At 37.9% G+C, this 25,836-nt stretch overlaps 1 protein-coding gene across 5 annotated transcripts in view; it reads left to right on the top strand.

The window, feature by feature from the left end:
• FAM35A (family with sequence similarity 35 member A) overlaps positions 35–25,836 on the top strand; it is a 39,033-nt gene continuing 13,231 nt past the window's right edge. Inside the window, exons 1-4 of one of the 5 annotated variants that reach the window (XM_021398962.1) lie at positions 35–262; positions 743–808; positions 20,219–20,265; positions 21,818–24,241. In XM_021398962.1, the coding sequence (XP_021254637.1) occupies positions 22,714–24,241 (1,528 nt within the window). In that variant the 5' untranslated portion in view covers positions 35–262; positions 743–808; positions 20,219–20,265; positions 21,818–22,713. Of the gene's footprint in view, positions 809–20,218; positions 20,266–21,817; positions 24,242–25,836 lie in introns of all 5 variants that reach the window. The other 4 variants (XM_021398959.1, XM_021398964.1, XM_021398963.1 and 1 more) reach the window with 4 other exon arrangements.

The following is a 25,836-nucleotide window of genomic DNA, read 5'->3' as shown; positions in this document are numbered from 1 at the left end:
GCCCCCGCGGCCCTTCCTTACAAAGGCGTCCTCTGCGCCACAGCGACTGCTCCCTTCGGGTCGCGGCGGGAAGTGGCGGGCGCGCGCGCGCGGGAGGAGCAGGCCCCGCCTTACTGCTGCCTCCTGGCCGTGGCGCTGCTGTCGCCCAGGCAGGCGGTGTGGGCCTGCGCTCGGCCTCCGGCGAAGGTAACGGTGCCACTTAGCTCCGTTCCTGTGCCGGGACGCGGCGCCGTGGGCTAAAAGTAAAACGTGTCTTTGCGGCGTGAGTACCGATAGGAGCGAGGCCTTGTGTCCCTGCTCTCTAGAGGGGGGCTGCTTGCCTGAGCACCGCGGGAAGGGCTGTGATGAGAGCCTGGCCTGCCCGCTGTGCCGAGCTGCCCGCTGTGAACGTATATGCTTGGGTGCGAGGTGTTGCGCTGTGAGGGCAGTGGAGCTCTTCGCTTCGCCCATGTGGGTGTATTTGGAGTAACAGCGCTGCTGCTGTCCTGTTTCTGTGAATGAATGGCATGTGCAGCTGATGCACTCTTATGAGAATAAGTAGCTCCCTCCTGTATTTCTTACTGCTTCAAATCCCCTGTGGAGGTGAGAGTAATAAAGCGGCCAAAGTGATGTGCACCATCCAATGCTCCCTAATTGTAAGCGGTGAGCGGTCAAAGGTAAGCTAATCCCTCAGAGAAATCTCTCAGGTATGGATGAGGCAATTCCAATAATAAAAAGGTTAACAGCATCTTCTTTTTCGTAGCATGCCATCAGAAGATTCGTCTTTGAATAGCAGTGTTAAGAAAAAATACCTTGGCTGGTTTCTAAGGTAACTTTTATCTTCACAACCAAAGGTTTCACTGACTTTTAGTTTCCTATTAAATATTAGTCTTATGCATGTGTACCTTTCTTCATATGTATGTGTATATTTTTTTAAAGTAATACGTGTATGGGTAGGAACTGCGTATTAATCGTAGACTTTGTAATGATGTCATTTAACGTTCTGTGTGAAGGATTGCTGTAAGTTGTTACTGAAAATGTGTGAAATGTAGATGAGGGAGATAAGATGATGTAACTTCTCTAAGCTTCTGAAACATCATTTTATACTACTTGAACTGATTATTTTTAGCTATATGGACAATAATAAACATCGTATTGTGCCTCCATGAGAAACGCAATTTTAAGGTGTAATAGTATCAATTTCAAAGCAAGTGAATTCAAGTTTAATGTGTCAAATTTTAAAGTCTGTCAGATAAAATCAAATCCCAGTCAGATATCTAATCCTTTCTGCCATAATACCAGAATATTATGTGATTAGCTATTTGAAAATCTGTAGCTGACCAAGATAATCCCTTTCCTATGTCTAGCATCGCTAATAGCGCTTTTATAAAAGGGGGGAAAAAAAGCTAAGATGCCAATAAGGTTCAGCATAGTGTTCTTGATCAATATTTTTCAGTTTAACTAAGATGTCCCTAGGATGAACTACGTTATCTCAAACTAGGATACATACTACTAGTTTGCATCCCAGTTGCCATCCTTACTGGCTCACCAAAGCAAATGTGAGAATGCAGAAACTGGAAATGAGGAATCCATGCAAGACTTATCAACTCCATTCCTTCTTTTGGCTGAGCTGTTTTGAATCCAGAGTAGACCCAGGGCTGCCTCCAGTTCTGAGTTTTCAGTATGAGCATCCATTGGGTGATGTTCATTGAGTGCAGTTCAGTACAGTGAGCTGAGAACTAATCCTTTTGTGTGCTAAACTGAGAAACTGGTTACAGAAGTGGATTTTGAAATGCTTTGCAGATGGAATTAGAGTTGTTTCAGCAAGCTTTCTTTTGAGTATTTGGCCTTATCACATAAAGCATTTAGCGTTTCTCATGCTTTTCTTATCAGATAAATTGATTATGCAATAAAATCCAAAAGTTGTTAACTTGCATGTTTAAGAGCTTTTTTCTAGTAATTCCAAAGATAACATGAGTTGTAAAATTAACGCCGGTGGGGTAGTGAAGCATCTCTTGAAGCTGAAGCAAGGTCTTGTTCCTCATTTAATTCCCTATATCAATAATTACATATTCCTAACTCATTTGGTCAGAAATCACAAAAAATGCTTACTTTTCTTGGACATGTCATACAGCACTGCTAATGTTGCAACAATACATACACAGGTGAATCTCTCACAGGATCATAAAACAGTGTAATACAAAGTTGTGTTTGGGATATGCGCATGAAGTCATGGACAGTATTGTAGATACAGTAATGTGTTGAAGACAAATTTGTGTCATTTAAGGTACTCTGGGGTCTTCTGGAAAGGAATTTGAAGCTTTATATTTAGGGTACTGCAAGTGTCATTAAGATCTCTCCATATGGAAACGGTGTGGTGTCTCAGTAAGACTAGGTAAGCACTGAACTTGACACAGTTACTCTGCGAGAGTTGAGGTTGAATGTGTATAGAGGTTGAATGATAGCTACTGGTGGAACAGGAGGACATGAATCTGTCAGGAGTACAAATCGCAGTCATATTCTTTTGTTTTGAAGCACTGTGCATGTCTGTTAAATATAGGGTATGCAGTAGGCAATGTGTGTATAAGGTTTCACAGGAACATTGGAATTACCTGCATACTGTGGCAAACTATGTTACAATACTATCAAACTGCAATCTAATTATTATTTTGCAGAGCTTAAGGTATTGTCTAGTTTTACAAACTGTTTTCTACCTTGACAATGGTTTAAAATTTCATGGAAAAAAAAGAAAATGTAGAACGTATAGATGTTTCTCTACTTGATGTCGTACCGGCAATGTCTTCAGAAGAATTGGGGAAAATGTTGTTGAAGCATGCATTCCTTTTTATATGCATAGGTTGCTCTGAAAGTAATGCTTCCTACTTTTTCCATGGAAACTACAGCAGATAGAAAGAGTGCAATAACACTGATAGATCAAGTTCTCAGCTAAAAAAAAAAATTATTTTTTAACGTAGTCACCGCCATCAGTTAACGCATTTTTGCCAGCCGTGAACAAGAGCCTGCATGCCAGGCTCTGTGTGGTGGCTTGGAACATGGCTTGTCTTCCACATCGCTGTTGCCACTGCTGAAACACACCACCCACCACCTCACAGTGCTTGCACCCACTGTTTGGGCTCTGTAAACGTTCAGCAGGCATTGGTGAATGTCAACAGGTGCAATTTCTTCTGCATGGAGAAATTCACTTCTGCGCATTTGCTCCATATGCACTTCCATGTCAGATGCCATTTAGTCTGATTACCCCTCTGCTGCCGTCTGTCACATGGCAACAAAACCAAATGGAACACTGATAAGAAGGTTCAGCCTCTACTGCTATACCACCACCGTCTGCCCCGATGATGCAGGCCAATGTAGTAAAATAGGAGGCATTACTTTTGGAGCAGCCCTCCTATATAACTTTCATAAGGTATGCCATGCTTTCAATATTTAAGGAAGCTTTACTGATCTGAGCCTAGTTTTCATTCAAAATTTGTGACTAAATTGCAGTATAATTTAGAGCTAAATCTGTGTATCATGTTTCTTTCTTGTGTTCTTTTTCTACGAAGGCAGTACCTGATACAACAGGGATAAAATGAGAAGTGTGGCACAGTCATCTGGCTTTAGGATCCATTGCTGAAGGGCTGGCTCTGTGAAAAGTCATTAGAGGCAACAAATTAATTAGTTGAGTCCCAGAAGACTGTGTTTTAATTTGACTTGTCTCCATAAGCACTCTTATAAAATGAACTCTTGACTAGAAATCTTCAGTCATCTCCTGACAACAAATTAGAGACTAAAGCTGATGAAAAGATGTTTCATAGACAGCATAAGGTACCAATACCTAAACATATCTGCTTAGAGTCATAGAATTGTAGGGATTGGAAGGGACCTCTAGAGACTGAGTCCATCTCCCCTGCTAAAGCAGGTTCCCTACACTAGGTTGAGCAGGAAAGTGTCCAGACTGGTCTTTAATATCTCTGGAACAGGGGACTCCACCATCTCTCTGGGCAGGCTGTTCCAATGTTCTGTCACTCTCACAGTAAAAAATTTCTTCCTTGTGTTTGTGTGGAAGTTGCTGTGTTCCAGTTTGTGCCCGTTACCCTTGTTCTATTGCTGCATGCTACTGAAAAGAGTCTGCCCCCATTGACTTGGCTCTCCTCTCAGCCTTCTCTTCTCCAGACTGAAGAGTCCCAAATCTCTCAGCCTTTCCTTGTATGGGAGATGCTCCAGGCCCCTTACCTTTGTGGCCTTCTGCTGGACTCTCTGCAGAAGTTTTCTGTCTTTTTTGAACTGAGGAGCTCAGAATTGGACATAGTATTCCAGATATGGACTCACCAGGACGGAGTAGAGGGGAAGGATCACTTCCCTCAACCTACTGGCTGCACTCTTCTTGATGCACCCTAATATACCATTGGCCTTCTTGGCAGCAGGGGCAAACTGGCTCGTGGTCAACCTGTTGTCCACCAGGCTAACTCCCTGGAATTATCCTACTCAGAACTTGTTTCCAGCAGATCAGCCCCTAACCTGTACTGATGCATGTGATTACTGCTCCTCAGCTGCAGGACCCTACCCTTGTTCTTGCAGAATTTCATCAGCTTCCTCTCTGCCCAACTCACCAGTCTGTCCAGGTCTCGCTGAATGGCCAACACAGCCTTCTGCTGGGTCAGCTACTCCTTGCAGCTTCATATTGTCAGTGAACTTCCTGTGGGTGGGCTCCATCCCTTCATCCAGGTCACTGATGAAGGTAATGAACAAGACTGGACCCAGTACTAGCCCCTGAGGAACACCGCTAGTTACAGGCCTCCAACGAGACTCTGTGCCATTGATCATGACTCCCTGAATTCTGGTAAAGAACTATTAATTCCTTAACTGTTTGAGGTCTCTACGCAAATTATTCTTCATAATAGCTTCAGCTGTGTTTAGCTATACCAGTGCTGGAAAACAGGTTGGCAGGTTTTTTTCATAGGCTCCCTTTGCAAAACAAAGCAATCTGAAGTCAGTGGTTCTCAAAGCAAGCTGTGGAAGTCAGATATATACATGCTGGAGATTTGAAATGTGCATTCAGTAGAATCATAGAATCATAGAATTAGCTAGGTTGGAAAAGACCTACAAGATCACCTAGTCCAACCATCCACCTACCACCAACAACCCCACTAAACCATGTCTCCCAATGCTATATCTAAATGTTTCTTGAATACCTCCAGGGATGGTGACTCCACCACCTCCCTTGGCAGCCTGTTCCAGGGCCTGACCACTCTTTCAGAAAAGTAGTATTTCCTAATGTCCAGCCTAAATCTCCCCTGGCGCAACTTGAAGTCATTCCCCCTCGTCCTGTCACTAGTTACAAGAGAGAAGAGGCCGACCCCCCAGCTCGCTACAACCTCCCTTCAGGTAGTTATAGAGAGCGATGAGGTCTCCCCTGAGCCTCCTCTTCTCCGGACTGAACAATCCCAGCTCCCTCAGCCGCTCCTCATAAGGCCTGTGCTCCAGACCCCTCACCAGCTTCGTCGCCCTCCTCTGAACACGCTCCAGGGCCTCAATGTCTTTTTTGCAGTAAGGGGCCCAAAACTGGACACAGTACTCGAGGTGGGGCCTCACTAGGGCTGAGTACAGAGGGAGAATGACTTCCCTACTCCTACTGGCAACACCATTTCTGATACAAGCCAGGATGCCATTGGCCTTCTTGGCCACCTGGGCACACTGCTGGCTCATGCTCAGCCGAGCGTCGACTAATACCCCTAGGTGTGTTTTCTCCATACAACTTTTTGTACATTACAGCAGTAATGTGGTTACATTTGAGAAGAGGTATGTGGATGACTTGGGTAAGATTTGAAAGCTTCCAATACGTAGCATTACTAGTGAGGTGCTTAGACACCATTGGTCTGATTTTCCTTTTTTACATTCTTTCTTTTATTTTCATGACTGCTAACTCAAGTATTAATTGCTAACATCTTGTTCATATATATATGCTAACTTTTTTTGTTGCTCTGTAGTGGTATAGACTGCAACTTGTAACTGTCCAAGTAGGAACCTGTCAGATTCAGGTTATTAGGGAGTTTAGAAGATGTGAGCCTAAACTGTGAGGGTTTTGTTTTCTAAGCTGGAAACATTGCATCAAAAAAGATAGGCGGCTGAGCAAAATAGTAATTCATTACTGAAACAATCTGAATGTTTTTTACTTGCCCTGAAAATCTGAAACGAGATATCATTCTTATTTTAACAATTCTGGTAATAGAGTTAGAAAGCTGTTTTGCAGAATGTCAGCTTGAGAAGTTTTTCCTAATCATATCAAGTGAAAGGCACTAGAAAATCCCTCAGTAAGTGGAACAGATCCTCAGCCAGTTTTTCAGAGTACGTGTCAGAGGGCAGCATTCTGAGCTTTTTAAATGTTAATAATTCTGCTTTAGAAGTCAGAAAATATTGAATTGATTCTGATAACTGCCTCATGAGTAAATACACTTTTGATCGCTGTGAAAAGTGGTGGTGCTTATGTTTGTCACTTTGAAAGACCTGTCTCCATCTGTTTATACTGTTGCTGTGCGTGATGACTGAGGCTGCCAACTGCTTACTTCAGCTCTGTGACAGAACAGATATAAAAAGCTCTTCAAGTACACAGGAGATAATGTCCTCATCTCTTGTTTAGACAGTCCATAGATATGCAAAAATTTTTGATGGAGTGTTTTGGTACTGTGTTGCTGTCAATATATTACTTACTAGTAGGTGTTTCCAGATAATATGATTGAAATATAAAATTCTTTTTATAAAGCTTATTTTCTGTAAATTCATTTCAAGTCTTCAGATTTGTAGGACAAAACAGCTTTCAGGTTTGATTTGAAGCATGCTGAGGCTGACAACAAATTAATCTAATTTTAGTGACCTTCCAGTCAATATTATGCAATAGAGGCTTTTGCAGGTCAATTTAAAGACTTCTCTCACTTCCTGTATTAGTGGGAATCTGTTAAAGCAGCTGTTTTGACTCTGTGGAATAATAACTAGATTTTGCTTGGTTCTTTCTGACTTCCACTTTAAAAAAACAAAAGAGGAGATCATACAGTTACCAAACATATCTGAGTTTCTCACCCAACTGTCAAATGCGTTTGAAAAAGCGAGCAATGGGAAAGCTGGCAGGTATACATGCATAAAAAACATTCACAGATGCAATGTGAGCTTGCAAGCTTCCTTCCCTTGAAGAGTGGTAGGAGGGAAAGTGCTTCAGTCAGTTTGCTTACCAGGAGTTGTGATATTTTTTTAGAGCAGTGTTGTTTGTTTTAGTCAGCGTAACAGATAGTAGAAAGTATGGCTTGACAGGGCAAATTAAGAAATGTTTGAGGGTAACATTTACAATATACATTTATTTTTTGCATCTCTTGGTGGCCTTGGCTGTCTGGCTGAAAACTGTACCTGAGATGCTAACAGCCTGGAATCCCAGCATCAGAGATTGCAAACCAGCTTTTTCTTGCTTTTAATACTGAATTGACAATCAGAAATTCTTGTTGACATAAACCAAGAGTCATTTTGTTGTAAGGACAAACAGTAAAGCTATTATGAACTAGAGGATACTAGTCTCCTGTAGTGCTTCTGTTTGTATTTCTTTTAATAAAGTCAGCTTTATCCTTTTGTTTAGAAAGACATTGGTTATTGAATCTGTTGTTTGAATGTTTTAATGTTTAATTCAAAGAAGATTTCTGGCGTCAGCGTCCTTTGTGGAAGATGGTAGTGGCTGAAGCGCGGAGTGAAAAAATAAAGTTTGTTCATGCAATTGATCTTGATATTGTTCATCAGAATAGCCTGATAGTATGCTAGATGGTTTTTTTCAACATATCATGGATTTCCCAAAATTTTTCACTGGCTGTGCTGAATGTTATAAATGCATGTGATGTCTCTTCTTAGTTATCTTTCACGGACCTCAGCATTGTTTATGGTGGCCTTGGGATCTAGAGATCTAAAGCAGAAAGCAAACTCTGTTATCTAACTAATCCAAATGGAACCTCAGAATGGGATAGTTCTGTTTTAATTAAAATGTCTCGCACTCTGAGCTCATTTGTGAACTTATTTGTTTTAAATAGTGTATTTCAAAAACGAAGCTGGATATTCCCAGTACTTTTAGTCTGTCTTCTAGTTAAATGAACTAGTTTTTGAGTTATGTCCTTCTGTGGAAATACTGGAATTCCTTTCTTCTAGTCATTTTCTTGATTACTCTTTGTTGTCTAAGCTTGTCAATATTGGCAAGATAATGTCTTGTTACCTGTTTTAACTTATCACTTCTGATTTCATTCATTTTCTTTGGAAGTCTTAAGTTGAAGATAAGCTCTGCATCATTGTTGGTAGCTGATTTCCTTAGTTTCAGAAGGCGTATTTTATTGTTGTCATCTGACTGTCAGTTTAAAAAGTAAAGGATTTGTGAAAACACTTACCTTGATTTTTTTTTTTTGCTGCGTTATCAGTTTTGTAGATAAAGTAGGGTTTGTCTTCAGTAGATCTAACTGGCAGTCTGAATAATACGCAGTTATCATTAGAGAAATCAGTGGTGTTGATCATGATTACATGCTTATGTTCACTAGGTTTGTAGGGCATATTGATATTGTGGTAGTTGTGTAAAGAAATGTAATATTGGACTGTATAAAAACAATGTGCTATATAAACAGAAACAGAGCTTCTCCCTCTGTCTGTTGTATGCCTTGTGAAGGTAGGAGATTGGAGGCAAGGAAAAAGCCAGGCTCCTTCCCTGTTTCTGTTCCCTCTGTATACTTTATGCCTCACTGGTGAACCCATACTTATAATGTAGGTCTGTTAGTGTTATTTAGTTCTAGATTTAATTTATTCTTTGTTACATAACTAACTCATTTAAGGCTATTTCAAGTCAAGGAAGTTAATGGGCCTGTTAACTTAACATTTTGCCAAATATAGATTTCTTTATACTCTTATCACCTTTTTTCTCCCAGAGCATGCAAGTCTTAGTTATATCAGAATATAGTACACTGACTAAGCACTTAAATCTCAAAGTAATTCTTAACATTTTGAAAACTAAGGCAAACTTGGGTGGGTTGGTCCTTCACAGTACATAAAGTAGGAGAGAACCGGTTTCAAATACGATGAGGTTCAAGAACAGAACAAAAAAAAATCTAACATCAGGCACACTATATTAATAACAACTTTGAATTATTTGCTTATTTTATGCATGTGTAAATTAGCACCTGAAACCTTGATGAAAGTATGAAAGCAGTTGACTGAGGGCAATGTCTTACACTGCAGGCAGAGAGAAAATTAGATATAGAAATGGACTAACCAAAGATGATGAATTTTAAAACGTCAACAGGTAAACTGTAAAATTGAGTTGAAAAGGTTGGGTTTGTGACGGTTATCAAAAAGGCAAAGAATTAGCATTGAGCAGTGGTAGTGGAATATTTGAAGTATAAGCACGAAACACTTGTATTAAGTTATCTTCAGCGTACTGTGTGAGCTGAAGTAAGTTTCTTAATCTTTCCTATCCTCAATTCCCATAAGAAAAAAGAGGAGATAAGGTCTTCTCTACTTCAAGGTATGGGGATGACAAATACATTAAGTATCATTTAGAACTTGAGCTGGTTTCGCAAACTTCAAATTAGCAATAGATGTAGGACAGAAATTATGAGCAAATGCAGTATTTATCCTCTGAGAAATGAGGGACCCATGGAATTTGCTTTTATAACCAGCTAATGCAAATTTTGCCGTACATAGATTTTCTCAATTTATAAAGTCTTAGATTCTCTCAAGTGATAAATAAAATTTCTTGTCTTGAATGTTTATTCTTTATATCAGAGCACAGTAAATTTTCTCAGATATTTTCCTTGCTTGGAACAGAATCAGTGAGCTCTAGTGAAACTAGAATTCACATATATTTTTAAGTATTCATGAAAAATTTAGCTTATGAAAAATTTCCAGGTTGTACTGGATTAAAAGAATCTATGGAAATTAGTGCTAGAGAAATGAGCAAAAGCTTTCCCTGTGGGGACAGCATATGCTCTCTGTAGCTGCCTCTGTAAGTTATTTTGGTGCATTAGTTGGAGTAATAGTCATTGTCAAATACCAATAAGTAGGTTTTTCCAGTAGGTTTCAGTTAATTGTATGTGTTTAGCATGTCTGAAATAGTATTTTTTTGGGGGGGGGGAAGTCTTTATCTACCACTTCAGAGGATGACAGGTGGAAGGAGGGTAATATAACTTGACCTATGGCTATATTTGGTTATAAAGTTTACTTGCTAATGTGCTGAGTGAAGTTAAACTGCTCAAAGGAAGTAGATCTTGGAATTGGCATGAATTGTTTGGTAATGTGCCAGTGTATGTATGATTGTGCCTTTGCGTGAGAAGACATGATAGATCAGTTGAAACCAGTATCATTTCTTGGGCTGCATCTGTACTCTTCTGTTTTGCTTTGCCATCCAAGGTAGATAATTAAAGAATACAACCTCTGAAGGTATAGAGACCGAACTGACTTTCCCTATCAGATCATTAACTGCATGCACTACCAATCCTAAACTGACTTGTTGCAGTAACATTGTGTAGTTCAGTTACTCCCTGACCTTCCAGTGTACAGCAATGTGACCCCAGCAGACAGAGCTTTGACTGGTCAGCCACAAGGCCTTTTCCTTTCTAGAGTAGGATCAAATCTTTCATTTCATCAATGTTTGTAAAGCGTTACTAATCTGGAAGATCACTGACAAGCTTTCCACCAACAGTACTGCTGTTGGCATCTAGTTCTCGACCTATGAATTCAGTATTTCCTTCTAAAGATAATGGAATTGGACCAGTCTTAAATTACAGTGAGCACTGTACTAGTACAGAGCATGGTGGCAAATTTGTTATGGAGCCTGGAACTAGATTTGCAATCTGACGTAATGTGGGAAAACCATTTATAACCCTTAGATGAGAACAGCTTTAGTCCCCTTTAAAACTGTTTTGCTTCTTATAAGATTAGCATCTGCATAGGTGATTTACAGTCCCTTAAAGTATCTTAAAATTTCCCCACCTCTTTGCAAAATACTAATATCTTAGTGAGATTGGTTTTATAAAGTTATGCTTGAGTCAAGACCTTTCTTTATGGTCTTTTGTAAGGATGTCTTAACTAAGTCTATGACCAGGGGGAGAAATGTTACACCAAGTTAATACCACTCTTATACAGCAATACACACAGCTTTGCATTTCTTACAGTGCAGGATGCTACTTAAGAATGTTCTCTATTTTTACTTGCCAAGTGAAAATTTTCAAGATGTACACTAAACAATGTGTCCTTTGAGGGATACTTGGAAATAGTATTTCTGTGTAGAATAGCTTCCAGGATCAGAACCTCAGACATGAAATTTACCTGGATTTAAGGTAAATATTTCTTTAAAACATTTAAAAAAACATTTAATTTCCCAAGTTAAAGGGATAGATGTAGGTAAAAGGGCCAGACAGCTGGTTCCCATTTGGGATGAGAATTTTAGTTTCCTTTAGAGCTGGAAGAGTAGAGCGTGGGTTTCACAGGTTGAGAGAGGAACATCAAGTGATGTCAGTGTATAGAGGAATTAAATCCATAATCGTATTTTGAGGTTTTTAATTCCTTCAGCTTGTGATGTTAACTTCTCACATTTTTGCATTTTTTAACCAGCAGTATGGCTTAAGATGGCAGCACCTTGGATGTTTTACTCTTCATCTCCTATCAAAGCAAATATTTGCTCATTCTTTATGGAGGTTAAATCCTTGCACCCATGTTATCACTAGTTTTTTTTTACTGTGATCCAGATGTTCAGTTTTCTGCGTGGTTTTTCTGTTGGCAGCCGCAGCTTGTAATACATTGTACCATATGTTGTGATGTTATATAAGTTCTTGACAAAAGCTTCAAACATCAATGAACATTTTGGCTCTTGATTGTCGCTGAATACTATATTTATTGAACATTAATCTTTATTTTGGTGAAGATATCTTTTCAATTACTTTTGATGTCTGTACCATAAACTGCATCTCTACTTGCTTTTTAGATTTGTGCTGATACTTTAGCTGTTTGTCTTTAGTTCTCTTAGATTTTTATTCTGTTCCAGTGTTTCAAAATGATTGTGTTAAATGATACGTGGTTACATTTCATGTTAGGTTGTTAGGAGCTCATGGCCCCCAATTTGCATGATACATTGGTTTTACCAGCAAGATTAATCTCTATGTGTAGAATTGTAAACATCAGTGTAGGATTTGAAGTGACATGTCAGGTAACTCAGAATATCAGCAGAGATAAGAATTCAACCAGTAGTACGCTTAGTTCTTTGGTCAATTGTAATGGTTAGAAATATCTGGAAAAGATAGTAGGTTGTATGTTTAATGTAATAGCATTTTGTTTTTCTGCTTAATCTGCTATCTTCTTAAGGTGAGCTCACAAATGGGTTTAAATAGTGGAATTTATGGGAAAGACAAAAACAATGTGTATTTACTCATTAATTGTGCTGTACTGAAGACAATAGCTGATTATATACCATGCACTTCAGACATTTAAAGTTCCTTCACATTTTTGTACTATTGGTCTTGTCAACTTTTGGGACTAGGACTGATCATCATTGGTTATGCAGAGCACCATCTTCTCTGAGTAAAGTTAATTTCTTCTCAAACTGAGTTGCTAGTGTGTGGCTCAATTTTTTTCCAGAACTGTCTGAGGGAAGAGTTAGGGTGCCTAGAATACTCTCAAGGATTGAAATAATGTAAGCGAGGTCAATCATTTTAAAGACTATTCGGATTAGCTACTCGTAATGCAGCAGATGGATAAAGCTGTTCTCATCCTTAATGTAATACAACTCAATAATGAGGACTGTGTAGTACTGTAAGTAATAGTTTGATGTTAGAAAATTATTGAATTAAAGGCAATTGAGTGCCTAGCAATAGAGTAATACTATCTTGGTACAAAAGTAATTGAGGTATTGACACTAACATTAATACAGTGAGGAGAAGATATATCTTTACAGAGAACGACGAAGATACAAGAAGGTTTTTATCAGTAGTTATGCTGCTGAGGACTTAAAACAGTAGAGGAAGATGGAAGATGATTTCTAACACCTCATCTTCAGGTTTTTGATTTTGCCAGAGGTGGTTTTGGATTGCTGGATTACTGTGGGAAAAGACAGATGTTTGTGCAGACTATATATATATCAATGCTTCAAGCATTTTGTGCACAGGGGGTAGACTGACAAATTTTTTCCAGTGGTGATGTCTTCTAGCAATTTTATGGGCATAACTTTTAATTGAGTAGAACAGAAATTGCATTGAACAAATTACTTCAAATTACTAGTGGAGGGTGGCTGGGGAGCAAGAGCTTACCTGCCTTTGAAATAAGGGAAATTTATGTCTAAAAGGCACCTTTGAGTCAGTCAGCTGTGTTGATAGTTACTCAGTGTCACCTGTTCTCTGTTAAAGCTTAACTAGTATGCTAAATTAACATCTAGCTAAGCCATTGAAATGTAAAGGCTTATCTGTTAAAAAGCTAATGGTAATTAATTTTGTTTATGTATCATTTCTTAATTTTTACATAGGCAAATGCTAGAAAAAAACACAACCTTTTAAACTTTTTGAGTCTTGAAGTTTTGATGCAGTTTAATTTAAAATACTTAGAAATTTTATCTTAATTTTTTTTTCCCCTGCAGTGCTCTAGTAAATTAACAACTTTACTCCTTATCCATAATGCTGGTGAAAGTGTTTGCTTGGCTGACATTCATGGAGTCCTATAAAGAAATGGGCAGGTACATTGATTCTGTAGCCACAATAAGAAATGAGGATGTGCAGTGAACCATCTGTGATCTCTGCAGTGCCATTCACTGCTGTACAGAACCAGACTGGCCCAACTCTGAAGGTTATAGCTGCTAAAGGTAGCTTTATCTCTGAAACAAGTCTTACTGTCTTTTAAGAGCATGTCTTTCAGTTGCTAAGGCTGAGGTGTATTTCTTTGGAGACAGAGGGAAGGAAAGATTCCAAAATAACCTCAAATTTCCTCTATATTTTCAAGAACGAAAGCTGACTTGTATCCAAATTACTGGATTGTATCACTATCACTTGTATCACTATCATGTAGTTAGAAATCTGACTGTTTTGTTTCAAATACAGCACTCACATCAGAAGTGTGTTGTACACCTTTGAGGTCTTAGATTTATACAAGAACTGTATGAAGCCACCCTTCCTGTCTTCTGGAGCTACGAAAGTATCAGAAGAGATCACCTGTTTAACACATCAAATCACAAGTTATGTTGTACCACACAAAAGTAAATTAATGACCCTACACTAAGGATGTAGTTGCATACAGAATAAATAGTTAAGATGTTCACAGTGTGGCTGTTCAGATGGTGTCTGGTACCATATTCTTGATCTGGTTAAAAAAAATAAAATACTAGTTCCTGTTGATGGAAAGGTTAAGTATTTGTTCTTCTGGAGGGATCTTGCATATAGAGCAAGGAGGAGAACAACCTCTTGATTAAGCTGTTGGTGTACAGAGTTTTTGTGGGCATGTGTGTTTTCTGGCTTCTGCTGGAACTGTTCAAGTAGTTTCTAGTTTTACACAGCCCTTGAGCACAGTTTGATCCTAGTGATTTCTATTATGACTCCTTTGGGTGAGTGGGTGGCCTTTTGAGTTAACAAACATGTAACTTGAGTTGCTTAATGATTCTGACAGGTTAAAAATATACCACTTGACTTCAAAGTGCAAGGGGAAGTGTGAGTTTTTCGTTAAACTCTAATGCTAACATATCCCGTTGTGCAGAGTGAAAGGTATTTTAGTAACACTTACAGACAACTGATTTGCATAAGGCTTTGTTCATTTTAGGAAAGATAGGTTTTCAACACCCTGTCTCCTACAGTGCAAAGGCACCAGCGCAGCAGTCTTACCTACTGCTGTTGTCTGAAACACTGATCTCTAGTTTTAATAATCTTCCCCTTTTTTGAGTCACCTTTTCGTAAAGAAAAAAAATATTGCATTTTTTTTGCCTGCTGTAGGATGGAAGCCATGTACAAAATGGGTGAGTAACTTCTATTTCTTGAACCACTAGAGTGAGTGCAGTTGTGAGAGCAGCCTTTGATTATGGCTATTTGTATGCTACAGCCAGTTAATCCAAGTGATACGTACATCTCGTGGAAGATGCATACTAGTAGCTTTCATAAAACATGAAATACCAGCTTACCTGTTTTGAGCCTAAGTAGAATCTTGGATTTCTTGAGAAACACATTAGATATCATAGAATTGCTTGGCTTGGAGGGGACTTTAAAGATGATCCAGTTCCAGCCCCCTACTGTGCACAGGGCTGCCACCCTGTAGATCAAATGGTCCAAAGCTCTGTTCACTCTGGCCCTGAACATCTCCAGGGATGGGACATCAACGACCTCTGTGGGCTGCCTGTTCCAGTGCCTCACCACCCTCTGCGTAAGGAATTTCCTCCTAACGTCTAACCTAAACCTCCCCTCTTTTAGTGTAAAGCCATTTCCCCCTTGTCCAATCACTATCAGACTGTGTAAAAAGTCAGTCTCTATCTTTTTTTATAAACTCCCTTTAAATAGATTTGTATGGGAAGATGTACTTGATTAACATTGTCTGTTGCACAGTATAATAGTGATGTACTGGTATTCATGTTATTAACTTGAAAGGCGTTTACTGTCCTAGAAAGAGGTTTAATAGAACCTCGCTAAATCAAAAGCCAGTGAATTGTTGCTCAGTTTGGAAACAAATTGTTTTCTTAAAAAATTTGTTTCAAAAAAAAGGCTTCTCCAATAGAATATAAAAACGTGATGCACGCCTTATGTTGTTTTTTTTTTCATCCTGATCCTAATAAATCAAATCTACAGGCAGTTTATCTGATGTAAATAGGACACTTAGATCTTGTTTCTTTGACAAAGACAAATTGCCTCATTTTCATCCTTTGTCCTGTATTTATTTATCAACTTCAGTTTATCAGAGGACTTAAATTTTGGAATAGGTTTTCACTGGTAGTCACACTAGTGGATAATTTTGTGCAGGCTTGACCTTTTTTTCTGAAAAAAAAAAAAAATAACCCACAACATTTTCATTCTGATATATTGTGAGGTTTTGGAATATGCTGCAGTATCTGGAGGAGTATCTTTCCTTGGCAGAAACTATGGCAGTTCAGTTGTCTGAAGTAGTTCTCAAAGTGAAGAGTTTATAGAATGCACGTTCTTTAAAACATGCGCATTGCTTCTGTGTATCTTTGACCTTTTACCTTTATCTTTCCTTCCTACTCATAAGGTCACTGTTCTAAAGAACTTTTAACTTCTTTTGTTTGTAACAGACACTGTTCATATCTCTAATTATATGTTTTTAATGTATTGCAAAACAAAAATCAATAAGTAATGTTTTCTGTTTAAACGCCAAGATCTTGCAAAGCACAAAGGTGGTGAGGAAAGAATTAGCAAATCAATCAAAAAACCTGCTACCTTTACTCCAGCTCTCAAACAAGGAGGATTATCTCAGTGACTGAACTGAAAATGTGTTGTGTTTGAGTTGTCAGATTTTTTGCATCATTTGGTTTCAGAAAGTATTAATTTTAAATTCATATCTGATGCAACTGTTGAATAAATACCCAGATACAGCCTAAACACCTAGAGAAGACATCTTTATTTCAGATTAAGGGAAATATTTTTGATTGGAGCTTTTTTCTTTTCTTGCACAAGTTTCAAACAAGCATGTTGTATGTTTGTATCTTTATCCCAGTGTCGTTGTTTCAGAATTTTAAAATGTGTGAAACTGTCGCTACATTGCTTTGCAGTTGGTTCAGTCTTTCAATGTTATTGTACAGCTACGGTACCTGGCTTTTAAAGAGACAAATTCAAGTTTTGGAGTAAGACTTGAGCATCATAGTAAAGGTGGCAGGAGTGTGGCCTGTGATACAATCAGCATTCCGCATCCATTTTTCCTTTGGCAGGTGAATATCTTAGGCGATTTTCTACTCAGCAGTCATACAGGATAACTTATTCAAGAAAAGAAACTATTGTTTGAATTCAACTGGAAGTGAATACTGTGAAGGTGGCTGTTAAGAGTTGTTTTTCTGTAGGTCGGTGACACTGTCTACTGACAACAGTTAGAAGTGTAGAATCAACCATGCACTTGAGAGGTTAAAAAGCTCACATTTAAGATTTAAAATATCTTACTTGTATGTACTACCTAAATAGCCAGCTTTTCAACAGGTAATGGCCAGTGGTTTTTTTGCATATTGTAGGAATCGGGTTATGAATGGCATAGTGGTTAAGATGTTCAGCATCAAACAACATCAAGATTTCAAGTTAAAAGAGCACACTCCATAGTTAAAAAGAATTTGAGAGGGGAAAAGGTGCATGTCTCTATGATATTGCTTTAATTCTTAATCTTCTGATACATGTCTGTATCGGTGTAATTTTGTTTACTGCTTGAAGCCATACTATGTAAAAGACATAAAGAAATTGTTACCTAAAGATAGAACTTCTGCAGTTTACTTTCCACGCATAGAGCAGTAAAGCCTTGGTGGCATCTTATTTGCAGATCATTTTTAAAAACAGGGATGTAGGCCTATGACTATCATTCATCAGGACTGATGAGTAGCTGAAGCTGTCACCCTCCTGGTCCCTTTAAATTACCTTGGCCTAATGCTTAAGTGATTGTCATGGTGAGTGGATACCCTTAACGAAGAGTAAAATAGGGAGTAAAAGAAGTTTTTTAAGGTAGTTCAGGGGCATTTATTTAGAATCAAAAAAGGTTTATGGAGTATCTCTCCATGAGAAGAGGAATTTCCAAACAAATTTGGATAGCTTGTCCTATGTGTAGCAAATTACTACTGATGAATAAGCCATTAGTGACATAGCTGTGCATTTTAAAAGCTGTTAATTTTAAAAATTCCTGTCTTGCTGTGTACACTGGAGGAAATATTATGTACCATAAAGTATTTCTTGCAGTAAGTGTACTAATCTTTAGTTGCAGTGTCTTGCAAATGTAAAACTTGCTGATGTAGTTAGAGTTTTTAAAAGATCATTGACCCATCAATCAGACTCTGACCATTTCAGAGATAAAAAGGTAGGCTTTTATTGGCTCTACAGATAGAGCACCTTTTCACAAATTAAGAAATGGTGTAATAATTAACAGGTATAATGGATATGTGCATTCAGGTTTTGGTTATCTTTATGAGCTTTAGCTCCTGTTATCTTTGTAGTTAACCCCTTTCTATCCACCAATCATTTAAATACACAATTTAAAAAACAAACACTTATTTTGTGGTAGTGGTATGTGTGTAATATGGTTAGACTGGCCATTTTCTTCATTTTTTAAAGATTTATAATAATTCTTCTTTCTCTCTAAAGCAAGGCAGAGGACTTTAGTAGCAAAATTCATTAAATAAATACTAATATTGTTCTGAAGATGGCATAGTAATGATTCTTTAAATAATTTTACATACAGAGAATTTGCCTGAACTATTTAAAACCATTTTTTATTTCAAGACACAAATGATTACAAACACTGATTACTGACATTACAGCTGGTGATTTTGATCTGACAAGTCACTCAGAAATTGCTGAGCAAGGTCATTTGCTAGTGGACTCATTAGGTGAGCTGGGAATTAGAATTATACACTAGAATTACAGAATGGTGTGGGTTGGAAGGCACCTTAAAGATCGTCTAGTTCCAGCCCCCTGCTGTGGGCAAGGTGGAGACCAGCCATTTCCAAGCTCCGAAGATCCTGAGACAAATCAATATTGAAGGTGCTGAAAATATCAGTGAGGCAGAAATTCATGAAGTAATAGCAAGATTCAATTGTTTTGATGTAATATCCTACAAAAATGTATGAATTGGGAAAAAAATGTTTGGAATTGGAAAGTTAAGGAAAACTTTACTTTGCATGCAGCATATCTATAAAGGTGTCAGGAAAAGACATTATAGTTAGTATGGGACAAGTGGCTGGAGAGCAGCCCCACAGAAGGGAATCTCAGTTGGGGATTCTGGTGATGGCAACTTGAATGTGAGCCAGCAGTGAGCCCTGGCAGCGCAAAGAGCCAACCATAGCCTGGTGTGCATCGGGCCTAGCACTGCCGCCAGGCGAGGGGAGGAATTGTCCTGTTCTGCTCTGTGCTGCATGGCCTCACCTTGAGCACTGGGTGTAGGTTTGGTGCCACAATGTAAAAGGTGTGTAAAACTATTGTAGCCCTCATTTGGGTGCTCTCTTAAGATGGTGAAGGCAAGACATACGGGGAAGTGGCTGATGTCCTTTGGTTTTTTCAGCCTAGAAAAGTGGAGACTTGAGTGGAAGCCTCATAACGGTAAATAGATTTTTATAAAAAAGAAATGTGCCAAGATACCGTCTTTGTATCTAATTCAGACTCTGCATAAAGTTTATTTGCTTATACTAAGTGGAAAAAGTGTTTTCGGGCTATTGTGATGCATTTAAGTTTATGTTATTGCTTTCATAAGTTGACAGAGCTTTTCTTTAAAAATAAACGTGTTTGGGAATTAGAAACAAAGCTAATTCTTCTGTTTTTAATCGTATGGGTAGTAGACAGAATTACAAACACAACAGATTTTAATACTCTTCTTTGGAAATTTGCCTTAAAATGTTAAGCTGATTGAAGTCATTGTTCAATCCCATTCATAGGAAGAATGCATTTGAAGTAGAGTGGGGAATACCTCTCCTGGAAGTAGTGTGAAGTGCAACTACTCTTCTAGAATCTTTAGCATATTTTTGTACTGAGCTTCCTTAAAAAGGTATGCTTAGCCCATGAAATAAGTAGTTGCGTGAAAGCCCTTTGTTAGTATCTTAAGGTAGAAGAATTTGCTTCAGTACAGTATGTGAAGCCCTGATCTATATTTATATGAAGCCGTCTGGAGCACCTGATAGTTTTTGAGTACTTTATGCTGTGGTATCTAAAAAGTCTACCAACTTTTCTATAAATTCAAAATCGCTAATAGCTCTTGCAACTCCAACCTTATAAACTAGCCTCTAGATGTGTTATTCTAACTATCTCTCTTCAGCAACCAAATCGCCCTTCCAATGTCCCCAGAACTTATCAAAGACTGATAATGGTAGGCTCATTGACAGTACAACTGAATCTCATTTTTTATTTTCTTATGAAGAGCTCTTCTGAGCATTCTTTAGGCCTACTCTGAGGATATAGAGAAGAGGTAAGTAGATTATTTTGACTGGATCATGTAGTTCACTTAAGATTTGACGAGATTTGTTGCATAAATGGTTGAGTTTTTTTGTGGAATTAGGAAAAGCCTCTGAAATCTCTTGCAGGTTAAAAGGACATGCAATGGACAGTAAGACTGGAGAACCCGTGACAGGTTAGTGTCTAGCCTTTGTAGAATTTACTTGAAGAACTGTTCCTCGCAAAGCCTGTTGATACTATTTTGCTGATCTTTGCTAGATACTTCAGAAACAGCACAGATCAGTGTCAGAACTTAAGTGCTTTTGTATTATAGTGCACATGTGGAAGAGATCTTTGTAATTCATTTGAACCTCTCATTCATTTGTGTTGCCTTACTAGAAGACCTAACATGTTATAGGGTACTTGTTCTAAAAGGATACCTATCTGTAGTGGCTGATACTGACATAACTAAAAAAAAAAAAAAAAAAGCTGCTAGGGGACTTAATAAAATTTGAAATGGAGGAAATAATTTCATCTTACCAGGCAGGTTGCAGTTCTCATGTTCACATAAAGTAGGAGTAACAAGTTCTGTTTGTTCTTGAAATTATTTGATGTTGTGAACTGGAGGGCTTTTTGTCTTACTTATCTCTTAACTTATTTAAGGATTCAGCCTCGCTGTCACTTCGCTTTCTTTCCTTTCTTACCTGATCTGTTATTTTCTGTGCTGAACTGCTAATTCTTTTTGCTTATTAATGTATTATCATTCCGTAGATATGTAATATACAACTTTCACATGTATGATAATTGTCCTTTAAAAGTTGTGTTCTTACGAGCAGGAGTTTAAACATACAAATGTAGAAATATGGATACCATGCTCCAGTTTTTAAGTAATTTTTTTTTGCAAATGAGCATAAAACTGCAATATCACTTGCTGTGTTTGTAGCTTTTTTTTCTATTATATGCAGTGTTCTATCTAATTTCAGTGGTTGTATGTCGTTTCCTCAGTTGCATCTATAATACAGTTGAATTTAGACTTCCAGGACATTTGTAGGCTTTTTGTTACAATGAACGTTTGAATATGCAGATTTATCGACCCCTAGTGGATTGTTAAGAAAATGGCTGTTAATAAGTCCTAAGTGAAAAATGCAACTACAAGGGCTGCTCCGAAAGTAATGCCTCCTGGTTTATTATCTTGGCCCATGACGTCAGAGGCGGATGGTGGTGATATGGCAGTAGAGGTTAAATCTTCCCACCAATATTCCATTATATCTTGTTGCTGTGCGACAGATGGCAGCAGAAGGGTAGTCTGGCAAAATGGCATCTGACATGAAAGAGTGTATGAAGCAAAGGTGTGGAATTGAATTCCTCCATGCAGATAAAATGACACCCACTGGCATTCACTGATGCTTGCTGAACATTTATGGAGACCAAACAGTGGATGTGAGCACAGTGAGGTGGTGGGTGATGCATTTCAGCATGGTTACAGTCGGTCACTTCTGCTGGTGCAGATTTTTGTGAGCACAGCGTGCAGGCTCTTGTTGATTGCTGGTGAAAATGCACAGCTAATGGTGGTGACTATGCTGAAAAATTGTGTTTTGTAGCTGAATATTTGCTCTATCAAATAGATACAAAGAGCACAATAACACTGTTGTAGTTTCTGTGGAAATAAGTAGGAGGTGTTACTTTCAGAGCAACCTATGTATTTTTGATTGCTGTGTCTGTTTTAATGTTGTTTCTTCTGTTTGCAGATGGATTAGTTTCTGAATTTCTCAGCTGGTGCTCTGTTTCCTACTTCTGCAGAATTCCTACTACGACAGCTCTTATTAACATTGCTGCTAAAACTTAAAAACATGTAGTTAGGTGCCTGCATTTTAATGCATATAATGCTTTTAGCTGTATCTGAGTATTTAAAAATTATAGTTCAGCAGATATCTTAAAAAAAAAAAAGTAACTTTTTTAGTGTGTGAGCTGAATGGTTTTTTTTAACAAGTTGGAAAGGCTACAAACTTGGACGTGATAAAAAAATATGAATCAGATCAAATTCTAAATTATTTGCTCAATCTACACTGTGACTACTCTGTTTCTATTAAATATTTGTAAAGCTATTGGGAATATCCTGAAACCTGCCCTTCAAAATATTTGTTTACCTAATGTAGTGATTTTTTTTTTTGCTAAATTGGGCTTGTTAATTTATAGCTATGTAAAATAACGCATTTCTACCAAATTCCTCTAAACTAATCATAAATAGTCCTAGTATTTTTATTATATTTATTATTTTAAATTATATTTATAGTATCTGAAGGGAAGTCTGCTCAGGTCGTAAGTAAGCTGCTAATAAAAATTTGACTCCTGGAAACTTTTGTTAGGATCTATTCAGTACATTCTGATCTTCACTACGACTCTACATCTGCCACGTTTCCAAGTATCAGAATCAAATGAATTAGTGTTCTTTACTTACTTGACACAGTACATAACTGTTTTTTATTGTACATGTAATTGTATAGGCCTGAAGTGATATTTTCTATCAATTATTAAATATTCCTTCAAAATTTATATACCTTAAAATAAGGAAAAATCTGAATATAATTTTTGGCAACATTTAGAATCATAGTTACTGTGTAAACCACACCATTTAAAGTAAAAAATGTCAGAAAGACCTCAAATTCATATTTTTGTTGGAGCACCCAGTATTCCAAGCCTGCTGGAGGTGTCAGAACAAAGTGGTTCAATACCTACTGTTGAAAGGTGGAAGGAACTCCACTGTTCCTATGATATACATAGTCTTTTTTCTGGAGAAAACAAAGGTACTGACCATTTAGTGTTTCGGGCAGGAAGCTCTGTAGTCACAGCAGTTCCCCCAAATGATTACAGCTCTCAGCAGTCTGAACAGGAGAGATTAATGGCAGCAAAGGAGTATTGGAAATCTTTTGTTCCTGTGGTAGTAACTTGTGCTACTACTTCCCAAAAGACTGGAGATTTAATATATTCTGATTTTCAAATATCCAAAGATAGACACATCTGTGCAAACACATATCAGGCTGCAGATAGCATTCCTCAGAGATTTGTGAAATCGGGTAGACAGCACAAACAATCACATGACAGTTGTTCAAACCTCACTGAAAGAAAAGGCAGTCACTTAGAAATTAGAGACTCTGACATTTCTGATCTGGTTGGTAGTACAAAGCAGATCAGCATACACCTAAGGTCTATGGAACAAGGTGTTGAATCGGATCACAGAAACGGTCACCATGAACATCTAAATCGATATCTGGAGATGTTTTTCCCCCAAAATCAAGGATCAAAACCAAAAAGAGAATTAAGTGACTGTTCAGATCTCACGGTGTCGACTGATACTGAGTTTCGTAGTATAATGACTTCAAGTCAGATAGCTGTTCTCGCACAGGATCACTTGAAGAACCAGAATGTGATGCAGAAAAGAACTCTAGAACTATTGGAGACAGAAACACGGAGTAAGCGAGAAGAAAGGCAATGTGATGACTACCAATTGGAATCTGATGCTGGAAGATGTCTCGGTTTGGCTGAAAATGAGTGTAAGCAAGAGTATACAAATTCTCCAGAACTCTTCAGTTCTGAGTGTGATAAGAAAAACATTGGCTTTGAATATACAAGAAGAGAAGGAAGCGCTAATGAAAATGCAGGGGAGTCTCATGAATGTAATGTTCCTGCTGGGCGGTTCATAAATGAAATCCATATTGAACCATTGAGCTCGGGAATACTGTGCTCTCAAGTAGAGAGCTCTCATAAGAGCTCTTATAAAAGAGCTCGCAAGTCTGAAGATCTTTTTCATATTTTTAACACAACATTTAAAAGGCAGCTTAAATCAAAGAGGGCTAAATTGAATTCTTCTCCATCCAGTCCTGGAATGACAGCGGATCAAGAGAGGACGGAGTTCAAGCCTCAAGGGAAACTGCTATCGCCACTGAAGGACTGCTGCTGCAAAAATCAAAAGTACAATGTTTTGGTCACAGTAGTACATCCATGTCTTATCAAAGAAATACAGGTGAAGTCCAGACCAAAATCTTCGTGTAAAGTTCCTGTAGCAACAATTGTAGTTATTGACCAGTCAGAAACTAAGAGAAAGGTGGTGCTGTGGCGTGGCGCTGCGTTTTGGTCACTCACTGTGTTTCCTGGAGATATCGTATTACTAACAGGTGAGAAGTGTTTTCAGTTTGTTTTTAAATATGGGTCTTAAATGCCTGTTAGAAGTAGACCAATGTGTAATTAGTAATTTGAAATTATGGCTTAACATCTGTCAGTTTTTCTTATATCGCTTGTATCACTCATATCACTCAATATCAGTTTGAATTGTTGTAGTCATCCTGCCACTGTAACATTGAATATCTCCTATAAGGGAATATTCATTTGTCCTTTTGTGTGTAGCATTTAATCTGAAGTATAGCAGTGCATTAACAGTACAGTAGTGCTTTAGGTAGTCAGATGCGTTCTGTAACCTGTCAGTGTTTTAAAACTGTTGTTTCTGGAAGGTGTAAGTGCTGTTACAAACCAGATGTGCTAGTTATTTGATTTTTGGAGTTCTCTACAGTATATGAAGATTGGTACTGATAAATACTTGTTAATACGTAATGGGAACAAAATCCTCCCTTGTTAAGAGAATGCAATAAAATAAAAAACTCTATTGCATCTAATTGATTAGTTGATTAGAATTTTATAGCTATCTAACCATTCAGCTTTTGCAAAATGAAAAAAGAATGTAAAAGTATTCTTGTTTGAATAGTTAAATGATACTTTAAAGATGTCTACGTCTTTGTTAACAAGAGTTCTTAAAATAAGCACTTACACTGCAGTGGTAGTTATTTTAAAGCAATTGAAGATAAGGTGGGCTTTGTTCTCTACTTAGATTTCTTTACTCCAAAATGAATCAAAAGAGCTTCTAGGTAACCGTGGTACTATATTAGTTGCCTGAAATGTTGCACTATAAAAACTTAGTGATTTTGCTTATACAGGGCTTGCTGTTAGGCTATTAAGTATTTTGTATGAAGGATAATGCCAAGCTAATGAACAAATTTGATTAAGCCTTTTGAAGCGATGCTGGTAGATATGAAAAATCACTGCACATCAAAGTGACCTCTCAAATTCTCACTTCTTCATATTTGATCACTCCTGAAAATGTGAGAGTTGTTACATTGCTGGCACCTTCCTGGCATCTTGCAGTCAATTAAATTTAGCAGTTTGCTCTATTGTCAGCTAAGTATATCTTCTGGAATATTGTTCCCCTTGGTGGCTTCTTGTCAGTCTCTTTCTTGTGCTGCTTAGCAGCTTTTAGCAACAACAGGGAACAGTTTTGAGATAGATGTGATGCTAGTAGCTCAGCAAGTAAAGTAGTTGGTATAGACAACTTTGTCTATTTAGGTTGGTGCATTAATTGTTCTGCACCCAGAATGTAAATATTTTTTCTTATAGAGGCATTGATAGCATCAGTGAGTTCTAGCTTTTTTTCCACTTTGCTTAAATGACTTTAAAGAATCATGTAACTAATATTTGTCATTTTAGAAGGAAGTCCTTCAGTAATCCTTTTACTTCGAGATATTTTAGATTTTTTTGTGTAATTTTTTTCCCTATTATGGAAATTGTTGGTTGGTTAAGCAGTTTAAGAGACTGAAATAGCTGTACAGCTCCTCATGATCTTCTCATGCAGTGTATAGTAGTTTCACCTTTCATACCGCTTTTCTGTCGTCATTCCATGGGAAATAGTAGTAGATGTTAATGTGTGTGTTACATGCGTCTG

Source organism: Numida meleagris, chromosome 5 (assembly GCF_002078875.1).
Source record: "Numida meleagris isolate 19003 breed g44 Domestic line chromosome 5, NumMel1.0, whole genome shotgun sequence".
Lineage (NCBI taxonomy): Eukaryota > Metazoa > Chordata > Aves > Galliformes > Numididae > Numida > Numida meleagris.
This window is presented reverse-complemented; position numbering and strand designations above follow the sequence as displayed.